The following is a 17701-nucleotide window of genomic DNA, read 5'->3' on the forward strand; positions in this document are numbered from 1 at the left end:
GCTGCCCAAACTGTTGCATAAACCCTGACTACGTGCAAGAGAAATGACACAATTTCACCTGGTTAATATTGCCTGCTAACCTGGATTTCTTTTAGCTAAATATGCAGGTTTAAAAATATATACTTCTGTGTATTGATTTTAAGAAAGTTAGGTACAGTCGTGCAACGATTGTGCTTTTTTCGCAAATTTGCTTTTGTTAAATCAACCCCCAGCGTTGCATCGATTATATGCAACGCAGGACACGCTAGATAAACTAGTAATATCATCAACCATGTGTAGTTATAACTAGTGATTATGATTAATTGATTGTTTTTTATAAGATAAGTTTAATGCTAGCTAGCAACTTACCTTGGCTTCTACTGCATTCGCTTAACAGGCAGGCTCCTCGTGGAGTGCAATGTAATCAGGTGGTTAGAGAGTTGGACTAGTTAACTGTAAGGTTGCAAGATTGAATCCCCGAGCTGACAAGGTGAAAATCTGTCGTCCTGCCCCTGAACAAGGCAGTTAACCCACCGTTCCTAGGCCGTCATTGAAAATAAAAATGTGTTCTTAACTGACTTGCCTCGTTAAATAAAGGTATAATTGTTTGTTTTTCTGATCTGCAAAATCGGTGCCCAAAAATACCGATTTCTGATTGTTATGAAAACTTGAAATTGGCCATTCCGATTAATCGCTCGACCTCTAGTCTGTATCGTGTTTACGTACAGAATAATATGAAATGCTCTGAAAACTGGTTGGCTGAAGTAATATGTTTCTAAACCCTTCTACATTTAATGTGGATGCATTATTATGATCCATTATTTACGGATAATCCTGATTGAATCTTGAATAATGTGTGAGAAAGTTATATACTCTACATGACCAAAAGTACATGACTGCTCGTCAAACATCTCATTCAAAAGTCATGGGCATTAATATGGAGTTGGTCCCCCCTTTGCTGCTATAACAGCCTCCACTCTTCTGGGAAGGCTTTCCACTAGATGGTGGAACATTGCTGTCGGGCACTGATGTTGTGCGATCTGGCCTGGCTCACAGTCGGTGTTCCAATTAATCTCAGGCCAGTCAAGATTTTTCACACCGATCTCAACAAACCAACTCTGACCTTGCGGGAGGTCCAGAGAAACTGCATTACGCCAGTGGTCACTATAGGTTTATAATGGGCTGTAGAATAGCAGTGTGGTGTTGTAGCGAATTTGGAGAGCAGCTTGACACATACACCCACACACAGCCTCCGCTCTCCAGGATCCTAAGATCATGTGTTTTAATAGCTGTGCTCATATAGCCTACTAGCCTATAGTCGTTAGAAGGATAGTTGCCATATGGGGGAATAAATACTACTCCTAGTAAAGCACCATGGATAAGGTCATTAATAGTTGCTATTATGCACAGAAGTTTTGTCCTAAACTACGCAGCAGAACGTTGTAACGAAATTGGGACAGCAGACTGACACGGACTCAACCCCAGTTCTCTTCACATTCAGAGATGAGAATGTTTTTTGTTTGTGCTCATACCGCACTTTGGCCGTTAGAAGAGTGTATGATAGTATGAAATTGCCAGGGGGAAAGTTGGGATGTGTGTGTGTGTGTGCGTGTGTTTTTAGATCAGTAGATTAATAAACGTGAGTGTGCAGTGACGCCTGTTCAAACAAGTGTGTTAGATCGTTAGATTGATGGCCATTTGTTTTGTTTTCCCCTACTTTTCACCAGCCACACACACACCTGCATACACACACAGCCTGTCCGTCTCTACCTAATACCGTATGTAACCATGGGTTCTCCTTCTGAAAATAATCGGTGGTACAACCTCTTCCTGGTCCTAATACTTATAATATGATGGTTATTATGTGCTAAAAGAGCAAGGATTTCCTTGTTACTGAAGCCAATTCTAAAGTATAGTTTCACCAGATCATCTAACTCAGGTATTCCAACAGTGGCGCACACACAGCAACAGGCAACAAGGTAGACATGCAATTAACAAAATCCCCAATTTTAATCATTAAATATAACTGCAACTTTATTCTCAAAATGTCAACTTTATTCTCAAAATGTTGACTTTATTCGCTAAATTAAATTGAGAGTTTATTGATGCAGTGCCTTAGACCGCTGTGCTACTCGGGAGACCACTATTGTGGTGGTTCATTTCTTTACTATCAAATGAGGAGATACAAACTTATCACACTTATCAAGTCAGAGTTATACTTAAACTAAATCTTTATTCACTTATTAATAAGGAAAGCATGTCACACCCACACACAAGTTAATGATGTGAGTGCTTTGCAATAACGATTGCTGGTCGACAAACCACACTTAGATGATTCATCGAGAGCCTCTAGACAAACGATACAAATAACTTTTATAGCAAATATACACCCCCTTAGTCTACATGACAAACAACAGATGTGTGGAATGGGTCACAAGGTTAGGATTCGTATGAAAGATATATATTTTTTTTAATTTCACCTTTATTTAACCAGGTAGGCTAGTTGAGAACAAGTTCTCATTTGCAACTGCGACCTGGCCAAGATAAAGCACACATGGAATAAACAAAACATACAGTCAATAATACAGTAGAAAATAGTATAGTAACCCTGTATATAGTATAGTAACCCTGTATATAGTATAGTAACCCTGTATATAGTATAGTAACCCTGTATATAGTATAGTAACCCTGTATATAGCCTGACTACTGTTATTTTACTGCTCATTCCTTATTTGTAACTTTATTTCTTATTTTTTACTAATTTCTTTCCTTAAAACACATTTTTCTTACAACTGCATTGTTAGTTAAGGGCTTGTAAGCATTTCACTGTAAGGTCTACACCTGTTGTATTCGGCACGTGAGACAAATAACGATTTGATTTGAATGTGTCGGAGGAAACACCGTACAGCTAAGTGACCGAAGTCAGCGTTCATGCGCCTGGCCGTCACAAGTAGTCAGTAGAGCGCGATGGGACAAGGACATCCCAGCAGGCCAAACCCTTCCCTAACCCGGATGACGCTGTGCCAATTGTGCGCCGTCTCATTCTACTACAACCGGATCAAACCGGGATCTGTAGTCACTCCTCTAGCACTGCGATGCAGTGGCTTAGACCGCTGCGCCACTCGGGAGGCTAGCATATTTTGTTTTGTTGACATTTGGAAGGTTTACCAACAAATTTGCTGTTTCCATCAGGCCTGTCATGACATTTTTTATCCAAAATGTACTTTGCACACATAAAGGTTGGATGGAAACCTGGTTAATTTAGTTATAGATTTGTGTGGATTACTTATTTGCATCATCTCTCTCCAGGTTGAATGAATGCTGGCTTCAACTCTCAGCTCAAACACCTCAATGTAACGGGATTCTTCCGTCGAAGGAGAGGAGGACCAAAATGCAGCGTGGTTGAAATTCATGTTTGTTTTTAATAAACAAACTATACATGAATAAACTACAACAACAAACGTGTAAACCCAAACCAGTCCCGTGTGGAACAACCACTGACACAGGAGACAATCACCCACAAAACCCAACACCAAACAGGCTACCTAAATATGGTTCCCAATCAGAGACAATGACTAACACCTGCCTCTGATTGAGAACCATATCAGGCCAAACACAGAAACAGACAAACAAGACACACAACATAGAATGCCCACTCAGATCACACCCTGAACAAACAAAACATAGAAACATACAAAGCAAACTATGGTCAGGGTGTGACACTCAAGTTTGAGAGAGCTTGACCTGGGAGGAAAGAAACTCCAGGATTCAGGAGTGAGATTCATCTGTGCTGGACTTGAGAATCCACAGTGTAAATTGGAGACACTGAGGTAAGGCAACCCTTATGGAGTTTAACTTACATTTCACTTGGTCCTGGATTTAATCCAAGGCAGTGCACTGGACAACTGACAATGCGACTTTCAAAGGTAATGCTTGAGTCGACATTTAGATTGAATGAGATTTCCACAAACAATGGAAACATATTGTCAGCATTGTCAGCTTTCCAGTGCACTGCTGATTCAATTCCTGCCTTGGTCTCTGATGTCATAATTGGGCCTTGGTCTCTGATGTCATAATTGAAGGCAATTTCAGTTTTTACCATTGATTGTATTGTCTTTAGATGCAAAACGGACATATTTTCTGGAAGTTTTTATATTGTGTATATTTTCTCCCTCACTTTCCACAGGCTGTCAGGCTGCAGCATCACAGAGGAAGGCTGTGCTTCTCTTGCTTCAGCTCTGAGGTCAAACCCCTCCCACCTGAAGGAGCTGGACCTGAGTGGAAATACTCTAGGAGTCTCTGGAGTAAAGCTGCTCTCTTCTGTACGAGAGGATCCCCTCTATACACTGGAGACACTGCAGTGAGTTTTACTGATCAGGTTCATGAGCACACTGATATAGTGATCAGTAAGCCATTGTAGACATCCAGACACTGAGTCATATTCAACACATGCTAGTTTCTTATTGAATAAGTTCAGGTAGTTCCTGCCAGTTTTGCTCAGTGTTCTTCTCTTTGATGTCTAGTGAATACGACCCCTATATGTCTATGCTGCTGTATGAGGACTTAGAGCGACGACTTCGTTCCTTCCCAGGCTTCGTTATTGAAAGCTCACTGTTATGCTATGGAGCACTGGCCTCAGATCCAAGTCCTTGATTTGATTAAAATGTAAATATATGTAAATGTGGTCTGATGTTCGTTGATGTGTGCTGTTTCTGTTGCGTGTCAGTGTAGTGTGTGTTCTGTTAGCTTATAAAAAGCCCTCCTTTTATAATGACATCATGTTATATCCATCATGTCTATACATATTGACTGTAGTTCAGTGTGTTCTGTTAGCTTAGTAAAAAGCCCTCCTTTTATAAGGACAATGACAGTCTGACCTATTCACAGAAAGACAATGAACATCTCATTGTGGGTCTTCTGGTTGGTCAGTAAAGCAGAGAGACATGCAGTCTCAGCAGCTCCGTACTGCTCTGTGTGTGTGTGTGTGTGTGTGTGTGTGTGTGTGTGTGGGGGGGGGGGGGGGGGGGTACTGCATCATTCGTTGGGGACAACCTGCTTACTGTTGCCTTGTTATAAAGTGTCCTGCCTCTCACATTGCATTTTCATATGGATTTTCCAAATCTACATTTTCTGAATTTCTCATGTTTGTTAATTGTTTGTTCCAAAAGCCAAGTGAAAATGAGACTTGGTAGTAGAAGACTACGACTGGGTATTTCAGCCTTGTTCTTATTCCTTCACAGAATCACTGATTTGACATAATTGGACAGGTGAACAAAAAGGCTCCATTCACTTCCACAATCAGATCCGATCAGTGATTAGGCTACTTAAATGAAGGGAGAATAGATTGCACTTTTAAAATCATTTGAATGGTGTGTGTGTGTGTACACCGGTGTACATTTCCATAGCGTAGTTCAGTAAGTGGACAATGTCTTGTAATGGAGTAATGGGGGAAATGGGGAAGTAGCCTGGATATGCCTGCCTAAACTTGTCCTACAAGAACTGATGGTAATTTCCATTGCAAATGGTTTATTTTGATAGAAAGGTTATGCCCTCTGAAAGCAGTTTTAATCTTGATGGTTGGCAGTAACTCGAGTCTTTGTGCTGCTAAATGTTTTCATGGGTGTTGTCCTATAGCAGTAATGCTTAGTGAACAGTTTGGGAAGCGCCTTCCCCTCCCCCCGTCTTGGACGGTTGAAAACAATAACTGTGAGAAGTTGGAGGTTGACAGACTTGTTGAACCTGATCACCGGTGTTTTCGTGGGAAAGAGCACCTAAAAAGCGTTAACTTGAAAATGGAGTCAATTAGGGACATCAGGTAGAAATGCGCACAAGAGACAAACTTCAGCCCATTGTAGTTTGGAAAATGATTTGCATTAGACAGAAGATAGGTAGACATAGCGACAGGAAGTAGGGGTGCTGCAGCAATCTGTATTTTTTTGTACATATATTATTTTCACAAATGTAGTGGACTGGGCCTTTACTACTCCTGTATTAGGTAACCGATATAGACTTCTGTAGCACGGGCAAAACAATTATTTCAGCATCTCCACTTTGGCAACAAAGGTAGTTGTATAATTACGAACAGTGTCTTGCAGGATTCAGTAGTTGGAATTGTGAGAGTTGTTGTCCTGTCCCTTTCTCTGTGATGTCATTCTAATGGAATCCAGAAAGAACAAAACCCTGTTCCTAAAGATGTAGTTTAAGTATAACTCTGCCTGGTGTGTAGTCTGTAACGCTCCTCATTTGGTAAAGCTGAAATATGCCACCACAGATCAGACAGTGACAGGGGTCTCAGCAGTGTCAGGCAGCCAGGGAAGACTAGTTGGTGACAAAGGTGAAGTGAATTAGTGCAGATACAATACTTTGTTCTCTCTGTGCAGCAAACACTGGACAAGCCATATTATATTTTAAGGCAGTCTGACAAACCTCAAGTTGATTTCCATCGTTTATCAAGGGTTGATAAAGGCTTTTCCCGATGACACAAATAAATTCATTAAAAATCCTACAATGTGATTTTCTTTTTTCTAATTTTGTCTGTCATAGTTGAAGTGTACCTATGATGAAAATTTCATATTTTTAAGTGGGAGAACTTGCACAATTGGTGGCTGACTAAATACTTTTTTGCCCCACTGTATGTGAATGCCCAGTCAGGTTCATATCATCTCAGACATAAGTTAGTGCAGTTTAAGACCATCCATAGAATGTACTATATGCCAGTGTAATTCCTCTGCGGGAGGTGTAAAATACGAAAGGAGACATATCTGCATATGTTATGGTCTTGTGAAGGCTGGATGAATTCTGGCAAAGCGCATGTTCTTTTATCTCAGCATGTCTACAGATTCTCCCTTATCCCTGTTTTTGTTTGCTTGGAAATGTTGATACTGGAGACTGTTATCTGAAGAAACTGTGTAACCTAGCATTTTATAGCGGCTAAGAAATGCATTGCCATTAATTGGAAGGTTGGTTATCCTCCCACAATGTCAAGTTATGTATCACTAGATTGTATTTATTACCAGTTAAGGGTATACTGGGCAACGTTCATAAGATCTGAATGCCTTATATGGAATACAGTACGACTAACGGGGTCTGTAGTGAAAACATGCCACATGAGGGGAAATACGTATTCAGGTAATCCCTAGCTGCTGGGCTGCTCAGTCCTGGCCCTGGGGGTCTGCTCAGTCCTGGCCCTGGGGGTCTGCTCAGTCCTGGCCCTGGGGGTCTGCCGTCCTGTGGGTTGTCACTCTGGCCTAACACACCCGAAAACCAATAATGAATGTTTCACTTAGATCCTAAAGCTGAGTGGGATGTGTTGGGTTGGGACGCTGCAGGGTGGTGGACCCCTAGGGTCAGGTCGGGGTGACCCAGCTATATTGTCTGCAAGTAGAAATAGCTCTACAGTACTATTAGTCCTATGCGATTAATTATATGGAGGATTGGCTGTTTCTGTGTGTTAATGTACATTTAAGGTTTATGTGGGGTTTTTTGTTTTAGTTTTTTGTTTCCAAACCTTTCCCTTGGGAATGAAAGAAATGTAAGGTGTGAACTGGGAAGGCAATTGTTTTGGGAGAGTTGAGTTATTGACTAGACTGGTGGGGGTCAGGCGTGCAGGTGGCTCGGGCTGGCTGGTCGGGCTGGTCGGTCTGGCTGGTCAGGCTGGCTGGTCGGTCGGCTGGTCGGGCTGGTCGGCCTGGCTGGTCGGTCTGGCTGGTCGGTCTGGCTGGTCGGGCTGGTCGGTCTGGCTGGTCAGGCTGGCTGGTCAGGCTGGCTGGTCGGGCTGGTCGGCCTGGCTGGTCAGGCTGGCTGGTCGGTCGGCTGGTCGGGCTGGCTGGTCGGGCTGGCTGGTCGGCCTGGCTGGTCGGCCTGGCTGGTCGGGCTGGCTGGTCGGGCTGGCTGGTCGGGCTGGCTGGTCGGGCTGGCTGGTCGGTCGGCTGGTCGGCCTGGCTGGTCGGGCTGGCTGGTCGGCCTGGCTGGTCGGTCTGGCTGGTCGGCCTGGCTGGTCGGTCTGCTGGTCGGCCTGGCTGGTCGGTCTGGCTGGTCGGCCTGGCTGGTCGGCCTGGCTGGTCGGTCTGCTGGTCGGACTGCTGGTCGGCCTGGCTGAAATCTGATAGAGGATTTGTTGTTGTTGTATATCTGTAAGAGTTGTTCATTTGTTAGGCTCTTGGTTAAAGGTGCAACACAATGTGTATTATTGAATGACCTTTGTTCAGTCAGTCTTTTAAACATATGTAATAATGATCTCTTACTTAGCTTGATGACTTGGGGCATTTCTGCTGACTTTTTGTTCTAAATAGAGACAGCATATTGGATTTTGTAAAAATGCAGGAAATTAGCTTTAGATGGCCAAAGAAATTGGGCATCCTCCCCCAGACCCTCGCCAGGTTATGTCCCCACCACTTCTAAAACAAAAGTGGCACCCCTGGAATCTGCTATGTAAATTGGTGACACTGAGGTAAGTTTAACTTACATTTCACTCGGGCTGGGATTCAAAACTGATATATTTTCTGGAATATTCTCTCCTTAGGTTTCCTCAGGCTATCAGCATCAAAGTCATTGCTCCATGTTTTGCTTTGTTGTCCTATAATGAAATCATAAACGAAGATAAATGCTTATTTGCAGAATGCTTCTGCCAAATGACAGTTGGATGTTGAAAGACTCTTGTTGAATGACAAAAGCTCCACCTCCTTATATAACAGGGTCTACAAGGAGTCAAAATGAGTCTCTCTGGGAAGAAATAGGAGAAAAGCACTCCCTCTAGAATGAGTCTCTCTGGGGAGAAAGAAGAGAGGGGAGGCCCTCCTTCTAGTATCTGTAAAAAGACTGAAGAAGAAGTCACTGCTTCTGGAGTGAGTTTGTCAGGGAGTGAGGGAGCGTTGTCCCCTAAAAGGAGTTTTCCTACAGAACAGGACACTAATAGTGAACTTAAGAGGTAAGATCATCAAATAGGTGTGAAGGAGCTGAGAGTTTGTAACAACTATCTAACAAGTCAGTATTGTTGTGATATGTCTTTATTTCATGCAATAGATCAAGTGAATCAGGCATTTTGTTGGAGACACATGTAATATCTCACTAACCTGTAACTAGTTGTTATGAGCATTTAGACTGATGACAAATAGAAGTAACCATAACAAGGACAGTTACAAAAATCTGAGATGTGTTCAAACTCTCCTACTCACTTAGAGAAAAGGTGCTCTTCAGCTGTTCCCATGGGAGAACCCTTTGTGGTTCCAGGTAGAACATTTTGGGGTTCTATGCAGAACCCTTTCCACAGAGGTTCTACAATGAACCCAAAAGTGTTCTACCTGTAACCAAAATCGGTTAGAGGGTTCTTCAAAGGGTTCCCCTATGGGGACAGCCGAAGAACCCTTTTGGAACCCTTTTTTCTAAGAGTGTATGTTGTAAACTCACATCCTGCTTTATACAGGATCAAGACACACAGACCAGTCTCACCTGTACCTAGCTGTGTCTCCATGAAGAGTGACATCTCTATGCTACCTCCTATTCACTTCAGGGAGGGAGACTTTTCCACTGAACAAAGGTGAGACCTTGTGCTTCCGATATATTATGCTTTTTCTGGTTTCTTCTGTGGGGGTTCTGAGGGAAGGTTAATTATTTCTGCTCCTGTGGCTTTTAACAGGATCAAGACAGACCGACTAGTCTCACCTGTACCAAGCTGTGTCTCAATGAAGAGTGACAAGTCAATGGGACTTCCTATTCTCTTCAGTTATGGAGAATTATTCACTGGGAAAAGGTGAACTGAGACATAACATGGTGTTTGATTATGGCATTTCCTTTTATTTAGCATCTTCTGTATAGATGAAGACTGATGTTATTGCTCTGTGCTTATTTTACCCAGCAGTATCTCTGAGGAGAATGACCAGTCAATGGATCACCAACCCAGAGTCCCTACTGATGACAAAGTGTGAGTGATCGCAGTTTACACTGCATCCTACCTATTTTCTACTGATTATATTCACCAGCCATGTGTCTGATGACATCTAGTACCTTTACTCTGTGCATTTCCAGATAATAGCATCCAGTTCATCATTCAGGATGCCTCATTTAGCTTGTTTTAGGATTTGAATTGTTTACCTGACACCATCATTCAGTGTGACATTATACTATAAATGTAAAAACAAATAGCATAATGACTATAATAGTGAAACTGTACCCAAGATTTAGTGTAACTATCAGGAGATGCGGAGTGCGTTGTCACCCAGTAAATGCAGTACATTTTGTGATTTAATCTTAGCCGAGCTAACTCTAGGATGTCAAACCCTGTACTGATGTCAAACCCTGTACTGTTTCATCGTTGATCACATCTAGGTTATATATATATATATTTTTTTTTACCCAAATAAATGAAATTCAATTCAACAAGGAACATCTTTCTTTTCCACATATAGGTACATAACCATATCCACTAAGACAGAAATCCAGGAGAAAATGAAATCCTACTTGAAGAATAGGGCATATTCTTTATTTGAAGGCTTTGAGGATCAATCCAAAACGACAACTCTTAACAACATCAACACAGAGCTCTACATCACACAAGGTGGAAGTGGAGAGGTTAATTATGAACATGAGGTGAGACAGATTGAGACAGCATGCAGGTTTCCAGTAGAACAAGAGACATCAATCCAACTCAATGACATCTTCAAACCCTTACCTGGACAAGACAAGTCTATCAGAACAGTGCTGACAAGGGGAGTTGCTGGCATTGGAAAAACAGTGTCTGTGCTGAAGTTCATGTTGGACTGGACTGAAGGAAAAGCAAATCAAGACATCCAGATCATCTTCCCACTTCCTTTTCGGGATCTGAACTTGATGAGAGATAAAAATCTAAGTCTGATAGAACTACTACATCACTCCTTTATAGAAACAAACAAATCAGAAATCTCAGAAAACAAAAATATTGTGTTTGTTTTTGATGGTCTGGATGAATGTCGCCTTCCTTTAGACTTCCAGAATAATAAGATCTGCTGTGATGTCACAGAGTCAACTTCAGTGGATGTGTTGCTGACAAACCTCATCAAAGGGAATCTGCTTCCCTGTGCTCACATTTGGATAACATCCCGACCCGCAGCAGCCAATCAGATCCCTCCTGAGTGTGTTGACCAGGTGACAGAGGTACGAGGGTTTAATGACCCACAGAAGGAGGAGTACTTCAGGAAGAGAATCGGTGAGGAGGACCTGGCCAGCAGAATCATCTCACACATAAAGACGTCAAGGAGCCTCCACATCATGTGCCACATTCCCGTCTTCTGTTGGATTTCAGCCACTGTCCTAGAGAGACTATTGGTTGAAGCAGAGAGTCGAGAGATCCCCAAGAATCTGACTCAAATGTACACTCACCTCATGATCTTCCTGTCAAAACTGAGGACTCAGAAATATCCTGTAGAGCATGCCAACGATTCTCACTGGGATAAAGAGATGATTCAGGCACTGGGAAAATTGGCTTTTCAACAGCTAGAAAAAGGCCATCTGATATTCTATGAGGAAGACCTGAGAGAGTGTGGCATTGACATCAAGGATGCGTCTGTGTACTCTGGAGTGTGCACTCAGATCTTCAGGGAAGAGTCTGGGCTTAACCAGATGAAGGTGTACGGCTTTGTACATCTGAGTATCCAGGAGTTTCTGGCTGCACTATATGTGTTCCTCATGTTCACTAACAACAACAACAATCTGATGGCTAAAGAGAGATCCCTCCGCAAAAACAAACTATACCAAGATGCAGTGGACAAGGCCTTGCAGTTTGAAAATGGCCAGCTGGACCTTTTCCTCCGCTTCCTTCTAGGCCTTTCACTGCAGTCCAATCAGCATCTCCTACAAGGCCTACTGACACAGACAGGAAGCAGATCACAGAGCAACAAGAAAACAGTCAAGTACATCAAGGAGAAGATCAGGAAGAACCTCCCCCTGCAGAGGTGCATCAATCTGTTCCACTGTCTGAATGAACTGAATGATCATTCTCTAGTGGAGGAGATCCAAAGCTACCTGAGATCAGGAAGTCTCTCAAAATCTAAACTCTCATCTGGACAGTGGTCAGCTCTGGTCTTCATGTTAATGACCTCCGAGAAGCTGGATGTGTTTGACCTGAAGAAATACATCAGATCAGATGAATCTCTTCTCAAACTTCTCCCAGTTGTCAGATCCTCTAGAACAGCCCTGTAAGTGCTTAGTCAAATTACATTCCAGACAGCATGCTAATGTAACATAATAATGAACATCTGTTTGCATTACCATTTAGGCTGACAACTCAGTCCTTAAGGGGAGGTTTTTTGTTGGCACCTGTGTTTCTTGAGATGCACCTTTTTTTCCACAGGCTGAACAAATGTAAACTCACCAAGAAAAGCTGTGATGCAATAGCTTCTGTTCTCAAATCCAACTCATGCTGTCTGAGAGTGCTGGACATGAGTGGCAATAAACTCCAGGATTCAGGAGTGAAGCTGCTCTCTGCTGGACTGGAGGATCCACACTGTAAACTGGAGACATTGAAGTGAGTGACATTGTGACTGTCTCCACTGCAAAGTGAAGTGGATGTTGTAAATATGAAGATGTACATTCTTCATGTTGTAAATGTAGTTATAGATTTGTGTGGGTTACTAAGCCGCATTATCTCTCCAGGTTGAATGATTGCAACCTAACTGAGAAATCCTGTGAGGTGCTGGCTTCAACTCTCAGTTTAAGCATCTCAAGTTTGAGAGAGCTAGATTTGGAGGAAATGAACTCCAGGATTCAGGAGTGAGATTCATCTGTGCTGGACTTGAGAATCCACAAAGTAAATTGGAGACACTGAGGTAAAACTATCCCTCATCAAATCAAATCTAATTGTATTGGTCGCATACACATATTTATCAGATGTTATTGCGGGTGTAGCGAAAGTCTTGTGTTCCAACTTAGTTACGTTTATGCATTTTGAAAAACAAGCACACAAAGCACTTGAAAAAGCCATACATGCTCACGAGTAAAATCATGGAGGATAACACACAATACAGTCTAGGACTTATTTCCATTGTTAGATCATGGAGGATAACACACAATAAAGTCTGGGACTTATTTCCATTGTTAGATCATGGAGGATAACACACAAAGTCTGGGACTTATTTCCATTGTTAAATCATGGAGGATAACACACAATACAGTCTGGGACTAATTCCCATTGTGGTCCTGTCACGTTCGTTTGTAGAAACGGACGAAGGCGCAGCGAATGTTGAGTTTCCACATAATATTTAATAAAAATGAAACTAAGCAGAGGCATAAACAAATAAACAATAAACTAACCGTGACTACAGAGATGCTATGTGCACTAACTCAAACAAATAAACAATAAACTAACAACTAACCGTGACTACAGAGATGCTACGTGCACTAACTCAAACAAATAAACAATAAACTAACAACTAACCGTGACTACAGAGATGCTACGTGCACTAACTCAAAATACACACTATCTCAAAACAATATCCCATAAAACACAGGTGGAAAAATACTACTTAATATGATCCCCAATTAGAGACAACGATAGCCAGCTGCCTCGAATTGGGAATCATCCCAAACATAGAAAACTAAACTAGAACCCACATAGAAAATAATAACTAGATAAAAAAACAGTCACCCCCTGACCTACTCGACCATAGAAAATAGGAGCTCTCTATGGTCAGGACGTGACAGGTCCTCTTACAGTGCAGTAATATCTAACAATTCACAACAATACACACACACACACACACACACACACACACACACACACACACATCAAAAAAATAAAATATAGAATCAAGAAATATATAAATATTAGTACAAGAAATGTTGGAGTCCGGAGAATAAATAATATAAATGCATGTATGTGTATATGTCACAGGAGGTTGGTGGCACCTGAATTGGGGAGGACGGGTTCATGGTAGTGACTGGAGCAGAATCGGTGGAATGGTATCAAACACATGGTTTCCATGGTTTCCAGGCGTCTTGTGCCATTCTATTTGCTCCATTTCAGCCGTTATTATGAGCCGTCCTCCCCTCAGCAGCCTCCACTGGTATATGTGATGGGATGTATAGACGTTATGGACAGTATGTCAAATCAAATTGTATTGGTCACATACACATGGTTAGCAGATGTTAATGCGAATGTAGCGAAATTCTTGTGCTTCTAGTTCCCGACTATGCAGTAATATCTAACAAGTAATCTAACAAATTCACAACAACTACCTTATACATACAAATGTGAAGGGATGAATAAGACTATGGATGATCAATGGCCGTGTGGCATAGGCAAGATGCAGTAGATTGTATAGAATACAGTATATACAGGTGAAGTCGGAAGTTTATGTACACTAAGGTTGGAGTCATTAAAACTCGTTTTTCAACCACTCCACACATTTCTTAACAAAGTTAACAAACTATAGTTTTTGCAAGTCGGTTAGGACATCTACTTTGTGCATGATACAAGTAATGTTTTCAACAATTATTTACAGACAGATTATTTCACTTATTATTCACTGTATCACAATTCCAGTGGGTCAGAAGTTTAAATACACTAAGTTGACTGTGCCTTTAAACAGTCTGGAAAATTCCAGAAAATTATGTCATGTCTTTAGAAGCTTCCGATAGGCTAATTGACATCATTTGAGTCAATTGGAGGTTTACCTATGGATGTATTTCAAGGACTACCTTCAAACTCAGTTCCCCTTTGCTTGACATCATGGGAAAATCAAAAGAAATCAGCCAAGACCCCAAAAATGGTAGACCTCCACAAGTCTGGTTCATTGGGAGCAATTTCCAAACGCCTGAAGGTACTACGTTCATCTGTACAAACAATAGTAAGCAAGTAAACACCACAGGACCACGCAGCCTCCGCACCGCTCAGGAAGGAGACGCGTTCTGTCTCCTAGAGATGAAATCAAATCAAATCAAATTTTATTTGTCACATACACATGGTTAGCAGATGTTAATGCGAGTGTAGCGAAATGCTTGTGCTTCTAGTTCCGACAATGCAGTAATAACGAACAAGTAATCTAACTAACAATTCCAAAAAAACTACTGTCTTATACACAGTGTAAGGGGATAAGGAATATGTACATAAGGATATATGAATGAGTGATGGTACAAAGCAGCATAGGCAAGATACAGTAGATGATATCGAGTACAGTATAACATATGAGATGAGTATGTAAACAAAGTGGCATAGTTAAAGTGGCTAGTGATACATGTATTACATAAGGATGCAGTCGATGATATAGAGTACAGTATATACATATGCATATGAGATGAATAATGTAGGGTAAGTAACATTATATAAGGTAGCATTGTTTAAAGTGGCTAGTGATATATTTACATAATTTCCCATCAATTCCCATTATTAAAGTGGCTAGAGTTGAGTCAGTGTCATTGACAGTGTGTTGGCAGCAGCCACTCAATGTTAGTGGTGGCTGTTTAACAGTCTGATGGCCTTGAGATAGAAGCTGTTTTTCAGTCTCTCGGTCCCAGCTTTGATGCACCTGTACTGACCTCGCCTTCTGGATGACAGCGGGGTGAACAGGCAGTGGCTCGGGTGGTTGATGTCCTTGATGATCTTTATGGCCTTCCTGTAGCATCGGGTGGTGTAGGTGTCCTGGAGGGCAGGTAGTTTGCCCCCGGTGATGCGTTGTGCAGACCTCACTACCCTCTGGATAGCCTTACGGTTGAGGGCGGTGCAGTTGCCATACCAGGCGGTGATACACCCCGCCAGGATGCTCTCGATTGTGCATCTGTAGAGGTTTGTGAGTGCTTTTGGTGACAAGCCGAATTTCTTCAGCCTCCTGAGGTTGAAGAGGCGCTGCTGCGCCTTCTTCACGATGCTGTCTGTGTGAGTGGACCAATTCAGTTTGTCTGTGATGTGTATGCCAAGGAACTTAAAACTTGCTACCCTCTCCACTACTGTTCCATCGATGTGGATAGGGGGGTGTTCCCTCCGCTGTTTCCTGAAGTCCACAATCATCTCCTTAGTTTTGTTGACGTTGAGTGTGAGGTTATTTTCCTGACACCACACTCCGAGGGCCCTCACCTCCTCCCTGTAGGCCGTCTCGTCGTTGTTGGTAATCAAGCCTACCACTGTTGTGTCGTCCGCAAACTTGATGATTGAGTTGGAGGCGTGCGTGGCCACGCAGTCGTGGGTAAACAGGGAGTACAGGAGAGGGCTCAGAACGCACCCTTGTGGGGCCCCAGTGTTGAGGATCAGAGGGGTGGAGATGTTGTTGCCTACCCTCACCACCTGGGGGCGGCCCGTCAGGAAGTCCAGTACCCAGTTGCACAGGGCGGGGTCGAGACCCAGGGTCTCGAGCTTGATGACGAGCTTGGAGGGTACTATGGTGTTGAATGCCGAGCTGTAGTCGATGAACAGCATTCTCACATAGGTATTCCTCTTGTCCAGATGGGTTAGGGCAGTGTGCAGTGTGGTTGAGATTGCATCGTCTGTGGACCTATTTGGGCGGTAAGCAAATTGGAGTGGGTCTAGGGTGTCAGGTAGGGTGGAGGTGATATGGTCCTTGACTAGTCTCTCAAAGCACTTCATGATGACGGATGTGAGTGCTACGGGGCGGTAGTCGTTTAGCTCAGTTACCTTAGCTTTCTTGGGAACAGGAACAATGGTGGCCCTCTTGAAGCATGTGGGAACAGCAGACTGGTATAGGGATTGATTGAATATGTCCGTAAACACACCGGCCAGCTGGTCTGCGCATGCTCTGAGGGCGCGACTGGGGATGCCGTCTGGGCCTGCAGCCTTGCGAGGGTTAACACGTTTAAATGTCTTACTCACCTCGGCTGCAGTGAAGGAGAGACCGCATGTTTTCGTTGCAGGCCGTGTCAGTGGCACAGTATTGTCCTCAAAGCGGGCAAAAAAGTTATTTAGTCTGCCTGGGAGCAAGACATCCTGGTCCGTGACTGGGCTGGATTTCTTCCTGTAGTCTGTGATTGACTGTAGACCCTGCCACATGCCTCTTGTGTCTGAGCCGTTGAATTGAGATTCTACTTTGTCTCTGTACTGGCGCTTAGCTTGTTTGATAGCCTTGCGGAGGGAATAGCTGCACTGTTTGTATTCGGTCATGTTACCAGACCGAATACTTACTTTGGTGTGAAATGTGCAAATAAATCCCAGAACAACAGCAAAGGACCTTGTGAAGATGCTGGAGGAAACGGGTACAAAATGATCTGTATCCACAGTAAAACGAGTCCGATATCGACATAACCTGAAAGGCCACTCAGCAAGGAAGAAGCCACTGCTCCAAAACTGCCATAAAAAAGCCAGACAACGGTTTGCATCTGCACACGGGGACAAAGATCGTACTTTTTGGAGAAATGTCCTCTGGTCTGATGAAACAAAAATAGAACTGTTTGGCCGTAATGACCATCGTTATGTTTGGAGGAAAAAGGGGGAGGCTTGCATGCCGAAGAACACCATCCCAGCCGTGAAGCACGGTGGTGGCAGCATCATGTTGTGGGGTTGCTTTGCTGCAGGAGGTACTGGTGCACTTCACAAAATAGATGGCATCATGAGTTTGGAAAATTATGTGGATATATTGAAGAAACATCTCAAGACATCAGTCAGGAAGTTAAAACTTGGCAGCAAATGGGTCTTCCAAATGGACAATGACCCCAAGCATACTTCCAAAGTTGTGGCAAAATGGCTTAAGGTCAAGTCAAGGTATTGGAGTGACCATCACAAAGCCCCGACCTCAATCCTATATAACAT

At 42.9% G+C, this 17701-nt stretch overlaps 1 protein-coding gene across 4 annotated transcripts in view; it reads left to right on the top strand.

Annotated features, from left to right (window-relative positions):
* The window catches only part of LOC109876890 (uncharacterized), a 38031-nt gene that overhangs the window by 17080 nt on the left and 3250 nt on the right, over window positions 1-17701 (top strand). Inside the window, exons 8-13 of one of the 4 annotated variants that reach the window (XR_004206806.1) lie at window positions 4166-4339; window positions 9401-9514; window positions 9614-9727; window positions 9833-9898; window positions 10383-12475; window positions 12604-12776. Coding sequence is in view for 2 of the 4 variants with exons in the window: in XM_031813897.1 (XP_031669757.1) it covers window positions 4166-4339; window positions 9401-9514; window positions 9614-9727; window positions 9833-9898; window positions 10383-12146; window positions 12302-12475 (2406 nt within the window). In the remaining 2 variants the exon portion in view is untranslated. The remainder of the gene's footprint in view (window positions 1-4165; window positions 4340-9400; window positions 9515-9613; window positions 9728-9832; window positions 9899-10382; window positions 12476-12603; window positions 12777-17701) is intronic. The other 3 variants (XR_004206807.1, XM_031813897.1, XM_031813898.1) reach the window with 3 other exon arrangements.

Source organism: Oncorhynchus kisutch, unplaced genomic scaffold (genome assembly GCF_002021735.2).
Source record: "Oncorhynchus kisutch isolate 150728-3 unplaced genomic scaffold, Okis_V2 Okis06b-Okis10b_hom, whole genome shotgun sequence".
In the NCBI taxonomy this organism is placed as follows: domain Eukaryota; kingdom Metazoa; phylum Chordata; class Actinopteri; order Salmoniformes; family Salmonidae; genus Oncorhynchus; species Oncorhynchus kisutch.